The sequence below is a fragment of the Ranitomeya imitator genome, chromosome 1 (assembly GCF_032444005.1).
Source record: "Ranitomeya imitator isolate aRanImi1 chromosome 1, aRanImi1.pri, whole genome shotgun sequence".
NCBI lineage: Eukaryota > Metazoa > Chordata > Amphibia > Anura > Dendrobatidae > Ranitomeya > Ranitomeya imitator.
Genome location: NC_091282.1, coordinates 634,262,414 through 634,286,095, shown reverse-complemented (window position 1 = coordinate 634,286,095; position 23,682 = coordinate 634,262,414). Strand labels below are relative to the sequence as shown.

Below are 23,682 nucleotides of genomic sequence, written 5' to 3'. Positions count from 1 at the left end.
AAATCATCACAAAGAACTTCTACACTGCAAAATCGGGTTATATACAGGGTGGGCTATTTATATGGATACACCTAAATAAAATGGGAATGGTTGGTGATATCAACTTCCTGTTTGTGGCACATTAGTATATGGGAGGGAGAAAACTTTTCAAGATGGGTGGTAACCATGGTGGCCATTTTGAAGTTGGCCATTTTGGATCTGACACCCATAATATAGTAACATAGTAACATAGTAACATAGTTAGTAAGGCCGAAAAAAGACATTTGTCCATCCAGTTCAGCCTATATTCCATCATAATAAATACCCAGATCTACGACCTTCTACAGAACCTAATAATTGTATGATACAATATTGTTCATAGTAACATAGTTAATGGTGGTGCACCATCTTGGGTGTCAGGTCCAAGCATTCCTATATGAACAGTTTCCTGGAAAGTGGATTGGTCATCGTGGGCCAGTTGAATGGCCACCAAGGTCTCCCGATCTGACCCCCTTAGACTTTTATCTTTGGGGTAATCTGAAGGCAATTGCCTATGCTGTGAAGATACGAGATGTGCAGCATCTGAAACAACAGATACTGGAAGCCTGTGCTAGCATTTCTTCTGCGGTGTTGCTATCAGTGTGTCAAGAGTGGGAGAAGAGGGTTGCATTGACAATCCAACACAATGGGCAGCACTTTGAACACATTTTACAAGTGGTCATAAACTTGTAAATAACTCATGAAAGAATAAAGTTACGTTAAAACCAAGCACACCATTGTTTTTCTTGTGAAATTCTCAATAAGTTTGATGTGTCACATGACCCTCTTCCCATTGAAAAAAATAAAGTTGGATCCAAAATGGCCGACTTCAAAATGGCTGCCATGGTCACCACCCATCTTGAAAAGTTTTCCCCCTCCCATATACTAATGTGCCACAAACAGGAAGTTGATATCACCAACCATTCCCATTTTATTTAGGTGTATAAATATAAATGATCCACCCTTTATACCCATTTTAAGGGATCTTACCTTCAAGGTATCTTGTCCCATATGCATATTCAGGGAATAAGCCCCTCAAGTAGGTGATACATGACACGGAGACAGCAAGCAACCTCTTCACAAGAACCATGGACTGCTGCTCTGTAGCGACGCGGTTTGGTAAAGTCACTGTACTCTGAAGACAAAAGATGAAGATGACTTTGTGCAGCTAGAATAATTTTACCGCGGTAGATGTGAAAGCGTATGGATTAAACTCAATGGACTTGTCTACCTTCAACCTTAACCCCTTAATGACCGCCAATACGCCTTTTAACTGACCTGAGATATAAGAGACTTATATCCCCATACAGGTGACAATCCAGCAGCTGTCGGCTGTACATTATAGCTGACAACTTGCTGCATCAGCCATGATCAGTTTTTGCACCATCCAAATCTATTTAACCCCTTAGTTGCTGCTGTCAGTAGTGACTACATCATTGTAAATGGTTAATAGAGTGTGGGGGCTTCCTCTTTATCCCAATTGGTGGTCTCAGATCATGATTGTGTGGTCCTGATGTTTGCCATGGCAATTCATGACCTAATAGCGGCTTTAGAGTCTGACGGCTGTAGTAATCTGCTCAGAAGTTAGTGACATTTAGGTGGTAAAAATACACTTTTTCATTTCTGTCTCGCCACTTTGCATTAATTCCTGAAAATCACATGAAGGGTTAACAAACTACCTGACTGCAGTTTTCAATATGTCATGGGGTGCTGTTTTTAAAATGGTATCACTTGTAGGGGTTTCCCTACATATAGGACCCCCAAATTCACTTCAAACATGGATAGGTCCCTAAAAAAATACATTTTGTAAATTTCCTTGAAAAAAATTTAAATTGCTGCTACATTTTTAAACCTCCTAAAATGCTAACAAAATAAAATAACATTTTGCAAATGGTGCTGATGTAAAGCAGACGTGTGGGAAATGTTATTTATTAATGTTTTGCTATGGTATGACTATCGGAATTAAAGGGATAATCATTCAAAGTTTGAAAATTGCTAATTTTTTAACATTTTTTTCAAATTTCTGATATTTTTTATAAATAAACACAAAACCTATCAACCTAAATTTACCATTATCATAAAGTATAATGTGTCACGAAAAAACAATCTCAAAATCACTGGGCTTTGTTGAAGCGTTCCAGAGTTATTACCACGTAAAGGAACACTGGTCAGATTTCAAAAATTTGGCTCCGTCACTAAGGGGTTAAAACTATGATTTCCCGTTATAAATAATTATGCGACAGCCCATATAAGCTATGGGATAGATTACAGTTACAGAAACAAAAGGATATGAAGACACCAGTACATATGGCAGGAAAATTTGACTTACCACAGAGCTTCGCTGCATCTGAGCAGTCGCCATTGCCAATTATTGTCCACAACCTGAAATGAAACCCAGATTATTAGAGCTGCTGGCAATTTACAGACCCAAATACTACATTAGAGCTTGTACACACGTTGCAGATTTGGTGCGTTTTTGCTATGCAGATTTGCTAGCAAAACCTAAAGCAATCCAGATGCCAGCAATATGAATGAGAGACCTGACATGTCATGCACACATTGAGTATTTTTGACTTGCATATTTCATGAAGAAAATAATCTGCAGCATGTCAATTCTCTGTGCCTTTTTGACAGCGTTTTTCAGCATTGACCTCACTCAAGTCAATAAAAAAAATGCAGGACAAAAACGCATAACAAAAATACATTTTTGCAGCTGCGTTTTTCTCGCCAATAGATGCAGAAATGGTGCAGAAATTTCAGCATCCCTTTATTCACGTGTGCACATAGCATTAAAATCTCATTCAGACGTCGGTGAAACACAGTCCACGTACAGACCGACCTTTTGGTCCCCCAACCTGAAATTGATAGCCTCATAGGCATAGATGAGGATGATGAGTTTGGGTTGGGAGAACTGTGACCAGTTTGTAAATCACGGTCCGGTCAAGGTTGTGCTTACAAGTCAGCGGAGGAACTTATGAAACTTCCAGATTTACATCATAGATTTTATTGAAGATTCAAAATGAACCAGGAAAAATTGTCAGCAAATCCAGCACAAATGTGAAGAAAAACAGCATTTCTCAGATACTTTATTGGGGGACACAGGAACCATGGGTGTATGCTGCTGCCAACCATGGCTCCTGTGTACCGCAATGAAGAAAGGGGTGTTATGCCTTTTTCACACGTTGCGTTTTTTATCTCATGTTTTTAAAATGCGGCAAAAACAGAGCAATATTATCGGGTTTCCGCAAAATCCTTCAGCAACTCATCATCTAAACACAGCCATCACAAATCTATGATGTGCCTGGCTGTATATGAAAGTACAGGACATGTTTTACAATTCAGCATAGTAAAATACACATGCAATGCATACATGTCAAGTCTACAGGAAAAATGAGAGAAAACTTTGGGAAGAGGGTACAAAGTCCCAAGAAAGCAGGGAATCCCCAATAGTTTTCTTTGCCCAGGTACCAAAAACCCATTCAATGGACATAGATGGGGCCTGGCAAGTTGGAAAGAGCATGGTCATAAAAATAAATATTTTCTGACGCATTTCACGCTGCCAAATAGAAATTGAAAATACTGTGTTATGAAGGTTGTTCATGCAAATTTGCAGATGGAAACTCGTCACAACGGACCTCAATTACAACGAATCTCATTACTGTCCTGCCAAATTTTATATCAAGCCCAAATTGACCCACTGGGCCGATTTTTCTTTTCACCCTTTTAGGAATTGTTGTGAAAAGTTCTGTGAGGGAAAAATCAATTCTTCATTTCAATATTGTTGTTGCAAAAGAAAGTTGAGAAAATCGGCAATGTTCCCACCTAACGAAAATGCAGCGTATTCATCTGCTTGAAAGCCAACGCGTTTTACAGTGTACGAGATTTTAACAAAATTTCAAAAAAATGACAACGTATATAAAAAGAGCTGTGGGTTTAGATCATGGATGTGTGTGAGATTCAAGGGGTGAAATATCTGGTTTCTTCTCAATGATATCCAATATCACCGCAGAACCTCCGCATTAAAAACGTTCCTGTAGGAAGGTGTGTTTTGGCTAAATGCACCGATTGCAGATTTCATTCAGATTTTCTGCAGCATGTATGTATAATTTCCAAGGCTGATGTGTCACAATGGCAGCTGGTGGCCTTTCCGAAGGGCTCGCCGCCATCTTGGAGATCATTATTTTGACTATTAAATTTACTGCAATTGTGGTGCGTGGTACATGGTACAACCAATTACTTGACCTGTAGACTTATTTTTTTTATTAGGGAGACAAAAAATGTACATTTAATTAAAAAAAACAAAAAAGCTCCATCAACAGAAAAATAAAAAAGTTATGGCTCTCGGAAAATGGTGACACAAAACAAAAATTGTACATATTTTTTACAAATGTGTTTTAATTATTAAAATATATATAAAAATGTATAAATTAGGTATCAGCGTAATCATAAAGTCCTGGATAATCACGTTTCCAGGCAATGAGCGGGTAAAAAAAAAATGTGGGTTTGTGCTCTTTTTTCACTATTACACAAGTCGAATTTTCTTACCATTTCTCAGTACATTATATGGTAAAATTAATGTCATTCAACGTCCAGGAAAAAAAAGAGACTTCTAAGGACGGAAAAAAAACAAAAAATGACGGCTCTTGGGAAAACAGGGATCAAAAACGAAAGTGCAAGAAAGAAAAATCGCCCGGCAGGGAAGGCTGTAAGAGAACACCAACTGGTTAGAATTTTTGCAATTGATGCACATCCTTCACAAGCGTTTCAAACAATATGGCAGCTGGTGCGCACAGCGACACTTTAGTGCTACGATTGTGTCCTTCAAATGGGTCCAAGAGGGGCTTCCTTCAGCAGATGCAATGGAACCCCTTATTTTTCCTCATGCTTGTATTTATGGTAATAACAACGTAAATTATTACTTGTAAATAAAAAAACACTTTGAAAATCACTTTTATTTCTAGTGTAGTCAGTGTAAAATGATCTGTCCACCTCAGAAACAGGCAGCTGACTCTTCCTAGAGTATAGAAATCCAGTCAGGGAGGTCCTATGCACGGCGATGACGCAGTTTACACTCTACTTAACTGGATTCAAAATGGCGGCAGAAAGAGGCTGTGTGTGAGGGGAGCGACGTTGTCAGCAAAGACGGGTGACGTCACGTGACGCTGCTTCCTTAACAAGGCGGGAAGCTGAGGCCACAGAGCAGGTCACGTGACGCTGCGCGTCTTCTCACAAAGCAGGATGCCGAAGTCGCGCTGTGGAGCAGGTCACGTGACGCCGCTGCTCCTTCTCACAAGGCGTGAAGCAGAGGTCGCCACAGTAGCGCGGTGAGACCGCGTCACAGAGCAGGTCACGTGACGCTGGTTCTCACAAGGCGGGAAACAGCTGCTGCTATGAGGCGAGGTCACGTGGTGCTGGCTGTGTTGTAGTGTAGCTCGCAAGATGGCGTCCTGTCAGAGTGGAAATAGTTGTTTTTTTTTTTTCCTTTTGGCTGTTACACATGGTTTGATCTTTAAGTATTGCTGATAAAACGTTAAGACAGACTGGAGTGGAAGTAGCTTGTCTTGGAAGCAGCTGAGAGCTTTGTTGTAAATAATAATAAAAAATCTGGATATAATTTATACACATATACAGCACGCATAGTAACTGGTATGACTTCTTTTCAGGAAAGCGCACAAAAAATTATAACGCTTCATAGTAAAAGGAGAACGCTGATGGGGGACATCACTTTACCTTAAAGGGAACCTGTCACCCCGTTTTTTGAGATTGAGATATAAATACTGTTAAATAGGGCCTGTGCTGTGCGTTACTATGGTGTATGTAGTGTACCCTGATTCCCCATGTATGCCGAGAAATACATTACCAAAGTCGGCGTTTTCGCCTGTCAATCAGGCTGGTCTGGTCAGGTGGGCGTGTTCACAGCGTTCTTTTCTTCCCCAGGTTTCCGTTGGTGGCGTAGTGGTGTGCGCATGTCCAAGGTCCGGATTCCCTGTGCCCACGTGAAGACACAGCGCGCGATCTGCGCTGTCATTCCTTTCATCGGTGCGGGCGGCCATCTTCCTGGGGCCGCGCGTGCGCAGATGTAGTGCTCTGCTGCACGGGGCTTCAGGAAAATGGCCGCGGGATGCCGCGCGTGCGCAGAAGAGATTGCGGCGGCCATTTTCCCAAAGCCGAGATGCAAACTCGGCTTTGGGAAAATGGCCGCCGCGATCTCTTCTGCGCACGCGCGGCATCCCGCGGCCATTTTCCTGAAGCCCCGTGCAGCAGAGCACTACATCTGCGCACGCGCGGCCCCAGGAAGATGGCCGCCCGCACCGATGAAAGGAATGACAGCGCAGATCGCGCGCTGTGTCTTCACGTGGGCACAGGGAATCCGGACCTTGGACATGCGCACACCACTACGCCACCAACGGAAACCTGGGGAAGAAAAGAACGCTGTGAACACGCCCACCTGACCAGACCAGCCTGATTGACAGGCGAAAACGCCGACTTTGGTAATGTATTTCTCGGCATACATGGGGAATCAGGGTACACTACATACACCATAGTAACGCACAGCACAGGCCCTATTTAACAGTATTTATATCTCAATCTCAAAAAACGGGGTGACAGGTTCCCTTTAATGCAGCCTTTTTTACACCACTCTCCTCCACACCTCAGACACGCACCAGAATGATTGAGCGCCAGATGCCCCAAACCATCTTTCTGAAGGCCATTTAACACTCTTTACCCTCAGTGATTGGTCTGAATCACCCTGAAAATAAAGTGATTCAGACAGAATTTCAACCCGATTGGTTGTTAGATGGAGGTCCCGAATTTGACTATGGTGGGGTGTCCCAAGATTTTTATTCATGTCCCTGTCAGGCAAGTTACTGGAAAAAAAAGGAAGAGTTGGTAGATTTCTTGTGATGGGCCCCATTCACACTGCATTTTGACCCTCGCATCGGCTGTTCCATCCAAATACCCCAAAAAAGGTTTCAGATATGACCTCTGACACAGTCATAAAGTGCAGTGACACAAATGGACTCCGCTTGTACTTTTTTCTGACAGTGTGCGTCTTTCAAACAGGCACAAGTCTCATTTTCTTTGTTAACTATTTATTAAAAATGCATGTAAAGAAGCTGCGGAGACACCATCACGTGTTTCTCGACGCAAGCAGTGAATAGCCAGGCCTTTCCCCGGGAAGGAACAACCACGGGAAGGGCAGCATCCTATGAAGGAAAGCCACCTATGCCAAGCATGGTATCCATCCACAGACAGCTGTTTCGGGGTTTTTGCCCCTCATCAGTGTGGAGTAGGAATCTGGCTATTAGGAGCAGTGCCTAGTAAAAAGGCTATAAAGGCACAGATGATTGGCCTCGGGGAGACCAAAACATCCAACACCGCGGAGACACCATCACGTGTTTCTCAACGCAGTGATTCCAGAACACTGCCCCCATCCCTTATGGGAAATATGCAGATGCAAGTAAAGAAGCTGCGGAGACACCATCACGTGTTTCTCGACGCAAGCAGTGAATAGCCAGGCCTTTCCCCGGGAAGTTTTAGTTTCCTTCCCGGGGAAAGGCCTGGCTATTCACTGCTTGCGTCGTTCTCACTTTGTGGATAGTATATCTGTGATGGTGGTATTTACATTAGACACGTTTAAGTACATTTTGGCTCCCTTAATACTTTGTATTGCTTTCATGCATTGGTATTTATCTCTGGGCCTTTTATTGATTTACCTGTTTAAGTGTCTGCCTATTTATACTACCTACACAGTTATCTGAATAGTTGTGGAGGGATTTGCTTATGATTATTAATGTACCCTAATCTTGCCTGACATGGTTTATAGGTGTCACTAGCCTCTATGATATTTGTTGTATGTATTTTTTTTTTTTCATTTTCTTTGTTAACCCCTTCATGACCCAGCCTATTTTGACCTTAATGACCTGGCCATTTTTTGCAATTCTGACCAGTGTCTCTTTATGAGGTAATAACTCAAGAACGCTTCAACGGATGCTAGCGATTCTGAGATAGTTTTTTTTGTGACATATTGAGCTTCATGGTAGTGATAAATTAAGGTCGATCATTTTTGCGTTTATATGTGAAAAAAATGGAAATTTGGTGAAAATGTTGAAAATTTAGCAATTTTCAAATTTTGAATTTTTATTCTGTTAAACCAGAGAGTTATGTGACACAAAATAGTTAATAAATAACATTTCCCACATGTCTACTTTACATCAGCAAAATTTTGGAAACAAAATTTTTTTTGCTAGGAAGTTATAAGGGTTAAAATTTGACCAGCGATTTCTCATTTTTACAACGGATTTTACAAAACCATTTTTTTAGGGACCACCTCACATTTGAAGTCACTTTGAGGGGTCTATATAGCTGAAAATACCTCAAAGTGACACCATTCTAAAAACTGCACCGCTCAAGGTGCTCAAAACCACATTCAAGAAGTTTATTAACCCTTCAGGTGCTTCACAGCAGCAGAAGCAACATGGTAGGAAAAAATTAACATTTAACTTTTTAGTCACAAAAATGTTTTAGCAACAATTTTTTTCTTTTCCCAAGGGTCAAAAGAGAAACTGGACCCCAAAAGATATTGTACAATTTGTTATGAGTACGCCGATACCCCATATGTGGGGGGACCACTGTTTGGGCGCACGACAGGGCTCGGAAGGGAATGAGCGCCGTTTTACTTTTTCAATGAAAAATTGGTTCCAATCTTTAGCGGACACCATGTCGCGTTCGGAGAACCCCTGTGTTCCTAAAGATTGGAGCTCCCCCCACAAGTGACCCCATTTTGGAAACTAGACCCCCCAAGGAACTTATCTAGATGCATAGTGAGCACTTTCAACCCCCAGGTGCTTCACAAATTGATCCGTAAAAATTGAAAAGTATTTTTTCACAAAAAAATTCTTTTAGCATCAATTTTTTTTGTTTTCACATGTGTAACAGGATAAAATGGATCCTAAAATTTGTTGGGCAATTTTTCCTGAGTACACAGATACGTCATATGTGGGGGTAAACCACTGTTTGGGCACACGGCAAGGCTTGGAAGGGAAGGAGCACCATTTGACTTTTTGAATGAAAAATTAGCTCCAATCGTTAGCTGTCACTATGTCGTGTTTGGAGAACCCCTGTGTGCTTAAACATTTGAACTCCCCCACAAGTGACACCATTTTGGAAACTAGACCCCCAAGGAACTCATCTAGATGTGTGGTGAGCACTTTGAACCCCCAAGTGCTTCACAGAAGTTTATAACGCAGAGCCGTGAAAATAAAAAATAATTTTTCTTTTTTTTCAATTTTTTATTTTTCCAAGGGTAACAGGAGAAACTGGACCCCAAAAGTTGTTGTCCAGTTTGTCCTGAGTACGCTGATACCCCATATGTTGGGGTAAACCACTGTTTGGGTGCATGGCAGAGCTCGGAAGGGAAGTAGTGACTTTTTGAAATGCAGACTTTGATGGAATTGTCTGCGGGTGTCATGTTACGTTTGCAGAGCCCCTGATGTGCCTAAACAGTAGAAACCCCCCACAAGTGACCCCATTTTGGAAACTAGACCCCCAAGGATCTTATCTAGATGTGTGGTGAGCATTTTGAACCCCCAAGTGCTTCACAAAAGTTTATAACGCAGAGCCGTAAAAATAAAAAATAATTTTTTTTTCCTCAAAAATGATTTTTTTAGCCTGCAATTTTTTATTTTCACAAGGTTAACACAAGAAACTGAACCCCAATAGTTGTTGTCCAGTTTGTCCTGAGTACGCTGATGCCCAATATGTGGGGGTAAACCACTGTGGGGCACACGTCGGGGCTCGGAAAGGAAGTAGTGATGTTTTGAAATGCAGACTTTGATGGAAAGGTCTGCGGGCGTTATGTTGCGTTTGCAGAGCCCCAGATGTACCTAAACAGTAGAAATCCCCCACAAGTGACCCCATTTTGGAAACTAGACCCCCAAGGAACTTATCTAGATGTGTAGTGAGCACTTTGAACCCCCAAGTGCTTCACAAAAGTTTTTAACGCAGAGCCATGAAAACATAAAATAATTTTTTTCCTCAAAAATGATTTTTTAGCCCGCAATTCTTTATTTTCACAAGGGTAACACGAGAAACTGAACTCCAATAGTTGTTGTCCAGTTTGTCCTGAGTACGCTGAAGCTCAATATGTGGGGGTAAACCACTGTTTGGGCACACGTCGAGGGTCGGAAAGGAAGTAGTGATTAGGGTTGAGCGAAACGGGTCGGCCATTTTCAGAAGTCGCCGACTTTTGGCAAAGTCGGGTTTCATGAAACCCGACCCGACCCCTGTGTGGGGTCGGCCATGAGGTCGGCGATCTTCTGAATCTGGTATCGGAATTCCGATACCAAGTTCCGATATGCTTGCAATATCGGAAGTTGGTATCGGAATCCATATTTAAGTTAAAAATAAAGAATTAAAATAAAAAATATTGCTATACTCACCCTCTGACGCGCCCTGGTACTAACCGGCAGCCTTCCTTCCTTAGAATCAGCGCGTGAAGGGCCTTAGATGACGTCGCGGCTTGTGATTGGTCGCGCGACCGCCCATGTGACCGCTCGCGCGACCAATCACAAGCCGCGACGTCACCGAAGGTCCTTCAAGCGCTGATTCTTAGGAAGGAAGGCTGCCGGAAAGAAGCAGGGCGCGTCCGAGGGTGAGTATATACCTAATAGGAATATACTCACCCTCGGACGCGCCCTGCTTCTTTCCGGCAGCCTTCCTTCCTAAGAATTAGCGCTTGAAGGACCTTCGGTGACGTCGCAGCTTGTGATTGGTCGCGCGAGCGGTCACATGGGCGGTCGCGCGACCAATCACAAGCCGTGACGTCATCTAAGGTCCTTCACGCGCTGATTCTAAGGAAGGAAGGCCGCCGGTTAATACCAGGGCGCGTCAGAGGGTGAGTATAGCAATATTTTTTATTTTAATTCTTTATTTTACACTTAAATATGGATCCCAGGGCCTGAAGGAGAGTTTCCTCTCCTTCAGACCCCGGGAACCATTGGAAACCCAATGCACTGCATTAGGTTTCGTGTTTCGGCCGACCCCGACCCTGAGTTTTTTATAGGATCGGCCGATTTCACTCGACCCGACTTTTGAAAAAGTCGGGTTTCGTGAAACCCGACCCGATCCTATAAAAGTAAAAGCCGCTCAACCCTAGTAGTGACGTTTTGAAACGCAGACTTTGATGGAATGGTCTGCAGGCGTCACGTTGCGTTTGCAGAGCCCCTGATGTGCCTAAACAGTAGAAACCCTCCACAAGTGACCCCATTTTGGAAACTAGACCCCCCCAAGGAACTTATCTAGATTTGTGGTGAGCACTTTAAACCCCCAAGTGTTTCGCAGAATTTTATAACGCAGAGCCGTGAAAATAAAAAAATCTTTTTTTTCCCCACAAAAATAATTTTATCCCCATTTTTTAATTTTTCCAAGGGTAACAGGAGAAATTAGACCCCCATAATTGTTGTACAATTTTTCCTGAGTATTTATGCCCCATATGTTTGGGTAAACCACTGTTTGGGCACACGTTGGGGCTCGGAAGGGAGGGAGCACCATTTGACTTTTTGAATGCAAGATTGGCTGGAATCAATGGTGGCGCCATGTCGTGATTGGAGACCCCCTGATGTGCCTAAACAATGGAAACCCCTCAATTCTAACTTCAACACTAACCCCAACACACCCCTAACTCTAATCCCAACTCTAACCATAAGCGTAATCACAACCCTAACCCCAACACACCCCTAACCACAACCCTAACCACAACACACCCCTAACCCTAATCCCAACCCTAGCCCTAATCCCAACCCTAACCCCAACACACAACCAACCCTAATCCCAACCCTAACCATAACCCTAACCACAAGCCTAAGCCTAACCTCAACACACCCCTAACCCTAATCTTAACCCTAATTCCAACCCTAACCCTAATTCCAACCCTAACTCTAGTTCCAGCCCTAACCCTAAGGCTATGTGCCCACGTTGCAGCTTTTTCCGCACCGTTTTTGAAAAATCTGCAGGTAAAACGCACTGCATTTTACTTGCGGATTTACTGTGGATTTCCAGTGTTTTTTGTGCGGATTTCAGCTGCGGATTCCTATTGAGGAACAGGTGTAAAACGTTGCGGAATCCGCACAAAGATTTGACATGTTGCGGAAAATACAACGCAGTGTTTCCGCACGGTATTTTCCGCACAATGGGCACAGCGGATTTGGTTTTCCATAGGTTTACATGGTACTCAGAGGCGTAGCTAGGGTTTTGGTCCAGGGGGGGGCGAAGCTTCTGAGTGGGCCCCTAACCAGGTAACCTTGATTACAACTCGATGACGCCCCCTAATAGTGGAGAACCTCAGCAGATGACCGCGCTGTTACTGAAGATAATCTTTATATAACGACCAACATGGATATTACCGCCATATGGTCAGTGGTAAATACCAGCCCTACAGAGCATATAAGAGATCACAGCACAGTTACAGATAAGGACTTACCATTGACGTTCTTTATGATGGAATCGTCACTTTGCCCGTCTTTTCCATCTAGCCCAGACCGACATGACAACTTCTTCCAGCTACAACTTGTCTGCAGAGAAAACAACAAAGACACGTTTCACTTCTCACATTCCAGCCATCACCATCTATTCTCAACCTGCACAAACCCCTAATCCTGCTGATACTCCAATACTGAGCCCCTGCTGCCATATATTTCCCTATTACTACACCTGATACCCCAATACTGAGCCGCTGCTGCCCTATGTGTCCCTATTACTGCCCGATAGCCCAATACTGAGCCGCTGCTGCCGTATGTGTCCCTATTACTGCACCTGATACCCCAATACTGAGCCGCTGCTGCCGTATGTGTCCCTATTACTACACCTGATACCCCAATACTGAGCCCCTGCTGCCGTATGTGTCCCTATTACTACACCTGATACCCCAATACTGAGCCGCTGCTGCCCTATTTGTCCCTATTACTGCCCGATACCCCAATTCTGAGCCGCTGCTGCCATATGTGTCCCTATTACTGCAACTGATACCCCAATACTGAGCTGCTGCTGCCATATGTGTCCCTATTACTACACCTGATACCCCAATACTGAGCCGCTGGTGCCATATGTGTCCCTATTACTGCACCTGATACGGCAGCAGCGGCTCAGTATTGGGGTATCAGGTGCAGTAATAGGGACACATACGGCAGCAGCGGCTCAGTATTGGGGTATCAGGTGCTGTAATATGGACACATACGGCAGCAGCGGCTCAGTATTGGGGTATCAGGTGCAGTAATATGGACACATACGGCAGCAGCGGCTCAGTATTGGGGGATCAAGTGCAGTAATAGGGACACATACGGCAGCAGCGGCTCAGTATTGGGGTATCAGGTGCAGTAATATGGACACATACGGCAGCAGCGGCTCAGTATTGGGGGATCAGGTGCAGTAATAGGGACACATACGGCAGCAGCGGCTCAGTATTGGGGTATGTGTCCCTATTACTGCACCTAATACCCCAATACTGAGCCGCTGCTGCCGTATGTGTCCCTATTACTGCTCCTGATACCCCAATACTGAGCCTCTGCTGCCGCATGAGTCCCTATTACTGCACCTGATACCCCAATACTGAGCCGCTGCTGCCGTATGTGTCCCTATTACTGCACCTGATAGCCCAATACTGAGCCGCTGCTGCCATATGTGTCCCTATTACTGCACCTGATACCCCAATACTGAGCCACTGCTGCCGTATGTGTCCCTATTACTGCACCTGATACCCCAATACTGAGCCGCTGCTGCCGTATGTAACCCTATTACTGCACCTACTCTGTGGTTCTCTGTACCCTCTAAATTCTAAAGCACCCCTCTATAATATAGTAATGCCGGGTGCAAGTGCCCTAGAAAACAGAGCCCACATTTTGCCCCCTAGAAAGTAATAATGCCCTCTGTGTGCCCCTTTGATAGTCACAGTAACCTGAGTTCCCCTATTTCAATAAGTGCCCACTTTACATTTAATAATGTCCCGAGTCTCCCCCCCGTACAGCTCCCCTATACACAGTATAATGCCCCCTAACTGTATAGTACCACCGACACAGTATACTGACGCCTTAGTAGCCTTCAAACTGTTTGATGGCTCCAACACTGTAATCCCCATACTGTATGATGGCCCCATAGATAAACGCCATATAGTATAATGTGTCAGATAGTCCTCAATATAGCACAAGGCAGCACCCCTATAGGCAGACCCTGTAGTTTAAAGCACTCCCCATAGGCAGACCCTGTAGTATAAGGCAGCACCCCCCCATAGGCAGATCCTGCAGAATAAGGCAGCACTCCCCCATAGGCAGATCGTGTATAATAAGGCAGCACTCCCCCTATAGGCAGATCCTGTATATAAGGCAGTACTCCCCCCATAGGCAGATCCTGTAGAATAAGGCAGTACTCCCCCCTATAGGTAGATCCTGTAGAATAAGGCAGCAATCCCCCTCTAGGCAGATCCTGTATATAAGGCAGCACTCCCCCCATAAGCAGATCCTGTAGAAAAAGGCAGCACCCCCTGCTATAGGCAGATCCTGTATATAAGGCAGAATCCCCCATAGGCAGATACTGTATATAAGGCAGCACCCCCCATAGGCAGATCCCGTATATAAGGCAGCACCCCCATAGGCAGATCCCGTATATAAGGAAGCACCCCCCAATAGGCAGATCCTGTAAATAAGGCTGCACACCCCCCCCAATAGACAGATCCTGTAAATAAGGCAGCACACCCCCCCAATAGACAGATCCTATAAATAAGGCAGCACCCCCCCAATAGGCAGATCCTATAAATAAGGCAGCACACCCCCCCAATAGACAGATCCTATAAATAAGGCAGCACCCCCCCCAATAGACAGATCTTATAAATAAGGCAGAACCCCCCCAATAGGCAGATCCTATAAATAAGGCAGCACCCCCCCAATAGACAGATCCTGTAAATAAGGCAGCACCCCCCAATAGACAGATCCTATAAATAAGGCAGCACACCCCCCCAATAGACAGATCCTATAAATAAGGCAGCACTCCCCCCAATAGACAGATCCTATAAATAAGGCAGCACCCCCCCAATAGGCAGATCCTATAAATAAGGCAGCACCCCCCCAATAGGCAGATCCTATAAATAAGGCAGCACCCCCCCAATAGACAGATCCTGTAAATAAGGCAGCACCCCCCCAATAGACAGATCCTATAAATAAGGCAGCACCCCCCCCCAATAGACAGATCCTATAAATAAGGCAGCACTCCCCCCAATAGACAGATCCTATAAATAAGGCAGCACCCCCCAATAGGCAGATCCTATAAATAAAGCAGCACCCCCCCCCCCAATAGACAGATCCTGTAAATAAGGCAGCACACCCCCCCAATAGACAGATCCTATAAATAAGGCAGCACCCCCCCCAATAGACAGATCCTATAAATAAGGCAGCACACCCCCCCAATAGACAGATCCTATAAATAAGGCAGCACCCCCCCAATAGACAGATCCTATAAATAAGGCAACACCCCCCCAATAGGCAGATCCTGTAAATAAGGCAGCACCCCTCCCAAATAGGCAGATTCTGTAAATAAGGCAGCACTCCCCCCCAATAGACAGATCCTATAAATAAGGCAGCACCCCCCCCAATAGACAGATCCTGTAAATAAGGCAGCACCCCCCCTAATAGACAGATCCTATAAATAAGCAGCACCCCCCCAATAGACAGATCCTATAAATAAGGCAGCACCCCCCCAATAGACAGATCCTATAAATAAGGCAGCAACCCCCCCCAATAGACAGATCCTATAAATAAGGCAGCACCCCCCCAATAGACAGATCCTGTAAATAGGGCAGCACCCCCCCTAATAGACAGATCCTATAAATAAGGCAGCACCCCCCAATAGACAGATCCTATAAATAAGGCAGCACCCCCCCCCCAATAGACAGATCCTATAAATAAGGCAGCACCCCCCCAATAGACACATCCTATAAATAAGGCAGCACACCCCCCCAATAGACAGATCCTATAAATAAGGCAGCACACCCCCCAATAGACAGATCCTGTAAATAAGGCAGCACCCCCCCTAAGAGACAGATCCTATAAATAAGGCAGCACACCCCCCAATAGACAGATCCTAATCCTATAAATAAACAAATACTCACCTGTCTTCCTCCTTGTTCTTCCAGCGGCACTCCCTGCTCCCGCTCATCTACACTGACAGCGGGCGCCGGACAGTGACGTCATCGCGCCCGCTGTCAGTGTGGGGGATGATGGGAGAAGGAGCGCTCCATCCCTCATCACTGAGGTGAGCTGTATCGGCTAGATGCCGATACAGCTCACATTACGATAGTGGGCGGGGGGCCCACTGCTGGCACCGGGCCCCCCCCCCCACCTGCTCAGGGGCCCAATAGCGGCAGAGCAGGGAGATCGATTCTCCCTGCCCTGTCGCAGAATGTAACTGCATCGGCGCGCTGTGCGCGCCGATGCAGTTACAGTAGCGCAGCTCCGGGTGGGCCCCTTCAGAGCGCGGGGCCCGGGGCGATGGCCCCCTCTGCCCCCCCGGTAGCTATGCTACTGATGGTACTGTAAACATGATGGAAAACTGCCACGAATCCGCAGCAGCCAATCCGCTGCGGATCCACAGCCAAATCCGCACCCTGTGCACATAGCCTAAATCCAACCCTAATTGCAACCCTAGCCGTAACCCTAGCCCTAACCCTAGTTCTAACCCTAACCCTAGTGGAAAAATAAATATATTTTATTTATTTAATTATTCTCCCTACCTATGGAGGTGATAAGGTGGGGCTTTATTTACTATTTTTTTTATTTTGATCACTGTGATATAACCTATCACAGTGATCAAAATGTACCTGTAACGAATCTGCCGGATGGCAGATTCGGCGGGCGCACTGCGCATGCGCCCACCATTTTGGAAGATGGCAGCGCCCATCGAAGATGCCGGACGGACACCGGAGGGTCCCCGGGACTCCAGCGGTACGGGGGGTGGGATTGAACAGCGGGGTGGGCACCGGAGGGGAGAGGAAAGCAGCGGAGGGCAGCGGAGCACAAAACGGAGGGGAAGAAAGACTGACAGCGGCGGCAGATCGCCGCTGTCAGTCGGTGGGGGGTCAGATGGCGGTCTTCAGCCATGGCCGATGATATTGCAGCATCGGCCATGGCTGGATCGTAATATTTCACCAAATCACATAGGTGAAATATTACAAATTGCTCTGATTGGCTGTTGCACTTTCAACAGCCAATCAGAGCGATCGTAGCCACGTGGGGGCAAAGCCACCCCCCCGGGCTAAAGTACCACTCCTCCTGTCCCTGCAGATCGGGTGAAATTGGAGTTAACCCTTTCACCCGATCTGCAGGGACGCAATCCCTCCATTACGCCACATAGGCGTCACAGGTCAGATTGGCACCGACTTTCATGACGCCTACGTGGCATCACAGGTCGGCAAGGGGTTAACTATTTATTAAAAATGAACATATTTAATATGAATTGTGCTCTGTGATTCATTCTTTTGTTGGGTAATCCTCCACCACGTTTGTTGCTGGGGCGAGATGTGTGAGAGAGGTGGCATCCACCATAGGAAAGCGCGGCTGGAGAGGCTCAGTCAGAGTGGGTGAGCCAGGTTTCAGTGATGCCAAGGAAGGAGAGTTTGTTGGTGATAAAGAGGTCATGGATAAATTGCAGTTTGTTGCAGATAGAGCGTGCGTTCCATAGTGCTCCACGTCGGGGAACCGGGGGAATGGGGGCTGGATGAATGGGTATGAGGTTATCATAGTTGGGAAAATGTGCATGAGGATCGTGGCGGGGGGGTTAGAAATGAGCGTGGGGATGTGTTGAGGGGGGCCGGGATTTTGGGATACATCACCAGAGATGAAGAGTAGCAGACAGAGCGTTAGAAGGTGGGAGCAGGATAGGAAATGATGCGGCTGTATGTGTCTTGAGAAAGAGGATTGTATGTGGAGGAACAGTTCTGAGAAGGTGAGATGGCTAGGGAGTATGGAGGGAGAAATGAGTAGTTCTTTACTAGGTGGAGGGTTTGCAGGAGATTGTAAGAAGGAAATTAGTATGGGGGTGAAAGAGAAAAGAAACCGAAAAATTGTAGTGGTTTGGTATTCCGTTTCCTTCCAGTCAATTCCAGTCCAATTCAGTCTAATGCAAAGTAATTAAAAGTATGTAATTGGAAAGATGGAATTTGAAAGATGCATGGATCAGACTACGTCTGGATCAGACTCCTGGATATGAATATATATGCCAGTAAGAAGATTCGACTTTTATTTTTGCTGTGCACAAAAACTGTCTGCAGTATGTGAATATGTAGAATTATTATTCTACTTAGCTATTACTTCTTAAATGCTGGGTTCCCCTATTTAAACAGCAAAAAAAATCAGCAATGTCAAAACACCAATGGCATTATTCCACTGATGTTGCACCATGTTTCCTGGGACTGGTGTGACATTGTTATGTGTTAGAGCAGTCATAACGCCAACTTAAATGTTTTTGGGGTTCAGTTTACGGCTCCTGAGTGTAAGGAATGTACAGCTTGTGATTTCCAAGTTGAGACCGAGCTGCTGTACATCACACTCCCTTGTAGGTTGCAGGCCTCCGCTGCCTCCAGGCAGGGGCAGGGAGACCAGGCAGCTGCCTAGGGCCCCTGCTCCTCCAGGGACCCCCAGCCAGTGGCATGCCACTAATAGCGGCACACCATGCGACCGCTATGAGGCTCGTGAGTAAGCGGGGCCTGGCGCAGCCCCCCTGCACATTCAACTTATCAGCATCATAGATGCCGATACAGTAGAAAGCAGTGATGGAAGAGAGAGTGTCACATGACGCTCCTTCTCCCATCACTCCCCCTCTGACTCAGCGTGTGCCAGCAGTGGAGCTGATGAGATGCTGAGACACTCTGCAGAAGCCAGAGCAGCGGGGGAATGAGGAGAGGTAAGTGTTGTGTGTATGCATTATAGTGTGTGTGTATGTGCGCATTATAGTGTGTGTGTGTATGCATTATAGTGTGTGTGCATGCATTATAGTGTGTGTGTGTGTGGCTGCTGCACTATATTGTGTGTGTGGGGACTGGACTATACTGTGTGTGTGGAGGCTGCATTATACTGTGAGTGGAGGCTGTATTTTACTGTGTGTGGGGTGAGTGTACTACTATACTGTGGATGTGGGGGGCTGCACTATACTGTGTGCGGGGCTGCATTATACTGTGTGTGGGGGGCTGCATTATACTGTGTGTATGGAGTGCTGCATTATACTGTGTGTGGGGGTCTGCATTATTCTTTGTGGGGCTGCATTATACTGTATGTGGAGAGACTGCACTGTACTGGTATGTGAACGGGTTGCATTATACTGTGTGTGGGGGCTGCACTATACTGTGCGTGGGGAGATGCACTATAATGTGCGTGTGGGGTGGGGCTGCATTATACTGTGTGAGGGGGACTGCGCTATACTATTTATGTAGGGAGGCTGCATTATACTGTGTGTGGAGGGACTGCACTATACTGTACTGTGTATGTGGGGGGTTGCATTACACAATGAGGGGGCTGCATTATACTGTGTGTGGGCTGCACAATACTGTGTGTGGAGGGGCTGCATTATACTGTGAGAGGGGCTGCATTATACTGTGTGTGTGAGGGGCCTGCACTGTACTGTATGTGTTTTTGTGGGGGGGTGAATTATACTGTGTGTTTGGGGGGGCTGCATTACACTGTGTGTGTGGGGACTGCACCCTACTATGTGTGGGGGCTGCACTATACTGTGTGTGGGGGGACTGCACTATACTGTGTGGGGGGCTGCATTATACTGTGTGGGGGACTGTGCTATACTGTGTATGTGGGGTGCTACATTATACTGTGTGTCGGCTGCACCCTACTGTGTGGGGGCTGCACTATACTGTGTGGGGGGACTGCACTATTCTGTGTGTGTGGGGTGGGGCTGCATTATACTGAGTGAGGGGGGCTGCGCTATACTATTTATGTAGGGAGGCTGCATTATATTGTGTGTGGAGCGATTGCACTATACTGTATGTGGGGGTTGCATTATACAATGAGGGGGGCTGCATTATACTGTGTGTGTGTGGGGGCCTGCACTGTACTGTATGTGTTTTTGTGCGGGGGTGAATTATACTGTGTGTTTGGGGGACTGCATTACACTGTGTGTGGGGACTGCATTATATTGTGTGTTGGGGGCTGCACCCTACTGTGTGTGGGGGCTGCACTATACTGTGTGTGGGGGGACTGCACTATACTGTTTGTGGGGGGTTGCATTATTCTGTGTGGAGGGCTGTGCTATACTGTGTATGTGGGGCGCTGCATTATACTGTGTGTCGGCTGCACAATACTGTGTGGGGGGATTGCACAATACTGTGTGTGGGGGGGCTGCATTATACTGTGAGGGGGCTGTATTATACTGTGTGGGGGGCTGCACTGTACTGTGTGTGTTTGTGGGGTGACTGCACTATACTGTGTGTATGGGGGGCTGCATTATACTGTGTGTGGGGGCTGCACTGTACTGTGTGTGTGGGGAAGCTGAATTATACTCTGAGGGAGCTGCTTTATTTTCTGGGGGGTGGGCTGCATTATATATAGCAAAAAAGGAAAATCTAGCTTCCCAAAAAATTCCAAATTTATTGTGAATAAAACATGAAGTCCAGTAGAATGAATTCACATGATAATGAGTAACAGGTTACGCGTTTCGAACAATAGCTTGTTCTTTCTCAAAGCCAAAGTCTGAGGGGCTGCTTTATTCTCTGGGGGGTGGGCTGCATTATACTGTGTGGGGAACTGCGTTGTACTCTGTATGTGGGGAGGCTGCATTATACTGTATGGGGGACTGCCCTACACTGTGTATGTGGGGGCTGCATTATACTGTGTGTGTGGGCTTCACAATACTGTGTGTGGGTGGACTGCACTGTACTGTGTGTGGGGCTGCATTATACTGAGGGGGCTGCATTATACTGTGTGGGGGCTGCACGGTACTGTGTGTGTTTGTGGGGGGGGCTGAATTATACTGTGTGTTTGAGGGGTTGCATTACACTGTCTGCATTAAACTCTGAGAGTGCTGCATTATATTCCGAGGGGGCTGCTTTCTACTTGGGGGGCTGCATTATACTCTGAGGGGGGCTGCATCATACTCTGAGGACACTACATTATACTCTGAGGGGGCTGCAGTATACTCTGAGGGGGCTGCAATATACTTTATGAGGGGGGCTGCAATATACTCTATGAGGGGGGCTGCATTATAGCCTATGAGGGGTGTTGTGAATTCTGTTGTCGGGCTCCCTCCTGTGGTCATGAATGGTACTTCGGCTGGTTCTGTCCATGGACTTCCCCTGGTGGGTGTTTCTGAGTTTCACAGGTGACGAGGTTAATTCGTTAGCTGCGGCTCTATTTAACTCCACTTAGATCTTTGCTCCATGCCACCTGTCAATGTTCCAGTATTGGTCTGTTCACTCCTGGATCGTTCTTGTGACCTGTCTTCCCATCAGAAGCTAAGTTCCAGCTTGTATTTCTTTGGTTTGCTATTTTTCTGTCCAGCTTGCTATTTAATTTGTTGTCTTGCTTGCTGGAAGCTCTGGGACGCAGAGGGAGCGCCTCCACACCGTGAGTCGGTGCGGAGGGTCTTTTTGCGCCCTCTGCGTGGTCTTTTTGTAGGTTTTTGTGCTGACCGCAAAGTAACCTTTCCTATCCTCGGTCTGTTCAGTAAGTCGGGCCTCACTTTGCTAAATCTATTTCATCTCTGTGTTTGTATTTTCATCTTTACTCACAGTCATTATATGTGGGGGGCTGCCTTTTCCTTTGGGGAATTTCTCTGAGGCAAGGTAGGCTTTATTTTTCTATCTTCAGGGCTAGCTAGTTTCTAAGGCTGTGCCGAGTTGCATAGGGAACGTTAGGCGCAATCCATGGCTATTTCTAGTGTGTTTGATAGGTTTAGGGATTGCGGTCAGCAGAGTTTCCACGTCCCAGAGCTCGTCCTTATTATCAGTAACTATCAGGTCATTCCGTGTGCTCTTAACCACCAGGTCCATTTTTGTCCTGACCACCAGGTCATAACAGTACAGGTGGCCCAAAGTACTAATGCATCTCAATAGAGGGATAAGAGAAGTTCTGAGACCATTTTTTTTTCTTTGCAGTGTGTTTTGTCTCTATTTTCCCCTTTACCTCTGGGTGGTTCAGGACACTGGTGTAAACATGGACATTCAAGGTCTGTCCTCTTGGATGGATAATCTCACTACAAGGATACAAAACATTCAAGATTTTGTGGTTCAGAATCCGATGTCAGAGCCTAGGATTCCAATTCCTGATTTGTTTTTTGGTGATAGATCTAAGTTCTTGAATTTCAAAAATAATTGTAAATTGTTTCTTGCCTTGAAACCTCGCTCCTCAGGTGACCCTGTTCAACAAGTAAGGATCATTATTTCTTTGTTGCGTGGTGACCCTCAAGACTGGGCATTTTCCCTAATGCCAGGAGATCCGGCATTGCGTGATGTTGATGCGTTTTTCCTGGCGCTTGGATTGCTTTATGACGAACCTAGTTCAGTGGATCAGGCAGAGAAAATCTTGCTGGCTCTGTGTCAGGGTCAGGATGAAGCGGAGATATATTGTCAGAAGTTTAGAAAGTGGTCTGTGCTCACTCAGTGGAATGAATGTGCCCTGGCAGCAATCTTCAGAAAGGGTCTCTCTGAAGCCCTTAAGGATGTCATGGTGGGGTTTCCCATGCCTGCTGGTCTGAATGAGTCTATGTCCTTGGCCATTCAGATCGATCGACGCTTGCGTGAGCGTAAAGCTGTGCACCATTTGGCGGTACTATCTGAGCATGGGCCTGAGCCTATGCAATGTGATAGGACTTTGACTAGAGCTGAACGGCAAGAACACAGACGTCGGAATGGGCTATGTTTTTACTGTGGTGATTCCACTCATGCTATCTCCGATTGTCCTAAGCGCACTAAGCGGTTCGCTAGGTCTGCCACCATTGGTACGGTACAGTCTAAATTTCTATTGTCTGTTACTCTGATTTGCTCTTTGTCATCCTATTCTGTTATGGCATTTGTGGATTCAGGCGCTGCCCTGAATTTGATGGACTTGGAGTATGCTAGGCGCTGTGGTTTTTTCTTGGAGCCCTTGCAGTATCCTATTCCATTGAGAGGAATTGATGCTACGCCTTCGGCCAAGAATAAGCCTCAGTATTGGACCCAATTGACCATGTGCATGGCTCCTGCACATTAGGAGGATATCCGCTTTCTGGTGTTGCATAATCTGCATGATGTGGTCGTCTTGGGGTTGCCATGGCTACAGGTTCATAATCCAGTATTGGACTGGAAATCTATGTCTGTGTCCAGCTGGGGTTGCCAGGGGGTACATGGTGATGTTCCATTTTTGTCTATTTCGTCTTCCACTCCTTCTGAAGTTCCAGAGTTTTTGTCGGATTATCGGGATGTATTTGATGAGCCCAAAGCCAGTGTCCTACCTCCTCATAGGGATTGCGATTGTGCAATTAATTTGATTCCTGGTAGTAAGTTTCCTAAGGGCCGATTGTTCAATTTATCTGTGCCAGAACACGCCGCTATGCGGAGTTATATAAAGGAATCCTTGGAGAAAGGCCATATTCGCCCGTTGTCATCACCGTTAGGAGCAGGGTTCTTTTTTGTGGCCAAGAAGG

At 45.9% G+C, this 23,682-nt stretch overlaps 1 protein-coding gene across 2 annotated transcripts in view; it reads right to left on the bottom strand.

The window, feature by feature from the left end:
- The window catches only part of HORMAD1 (HORMA domain containing 1), a 206,266-nt gene that overhangs the window by 85,951 nt on the left and 96,633 nt on the right, over positions 1 to 23,682 (bottom strand). Inside the window, exons 1-3 of one of the 2 annotated variants that reach the window (XM_069726974.1) lie at positions 5,008 to 5,166; positions 2,348 to 2,400; positions 1,009 to 1,153 (exon numbers count right to left, since the gene is read on the bottom strand). In XM_069726974.1, the coding sequence (XP_069583075.1) occupies positions 1,009 to 1,153; positions 2,348 to 2,380 (178 nt within the window). In that variant the 5' untranslated portion in view covers positions 2,381 to 2,400; positions 5,008 to 5,166. Of the gene's footprint in view, positions 1 to 1,008; positions 1,154 to 2,347; positions 2,401 to 5,007; positions 5,167 to 23,682 lie in introns of those variants that run through there. The other variant, XM_069726982.1, reaches the window with a different exon arrangement.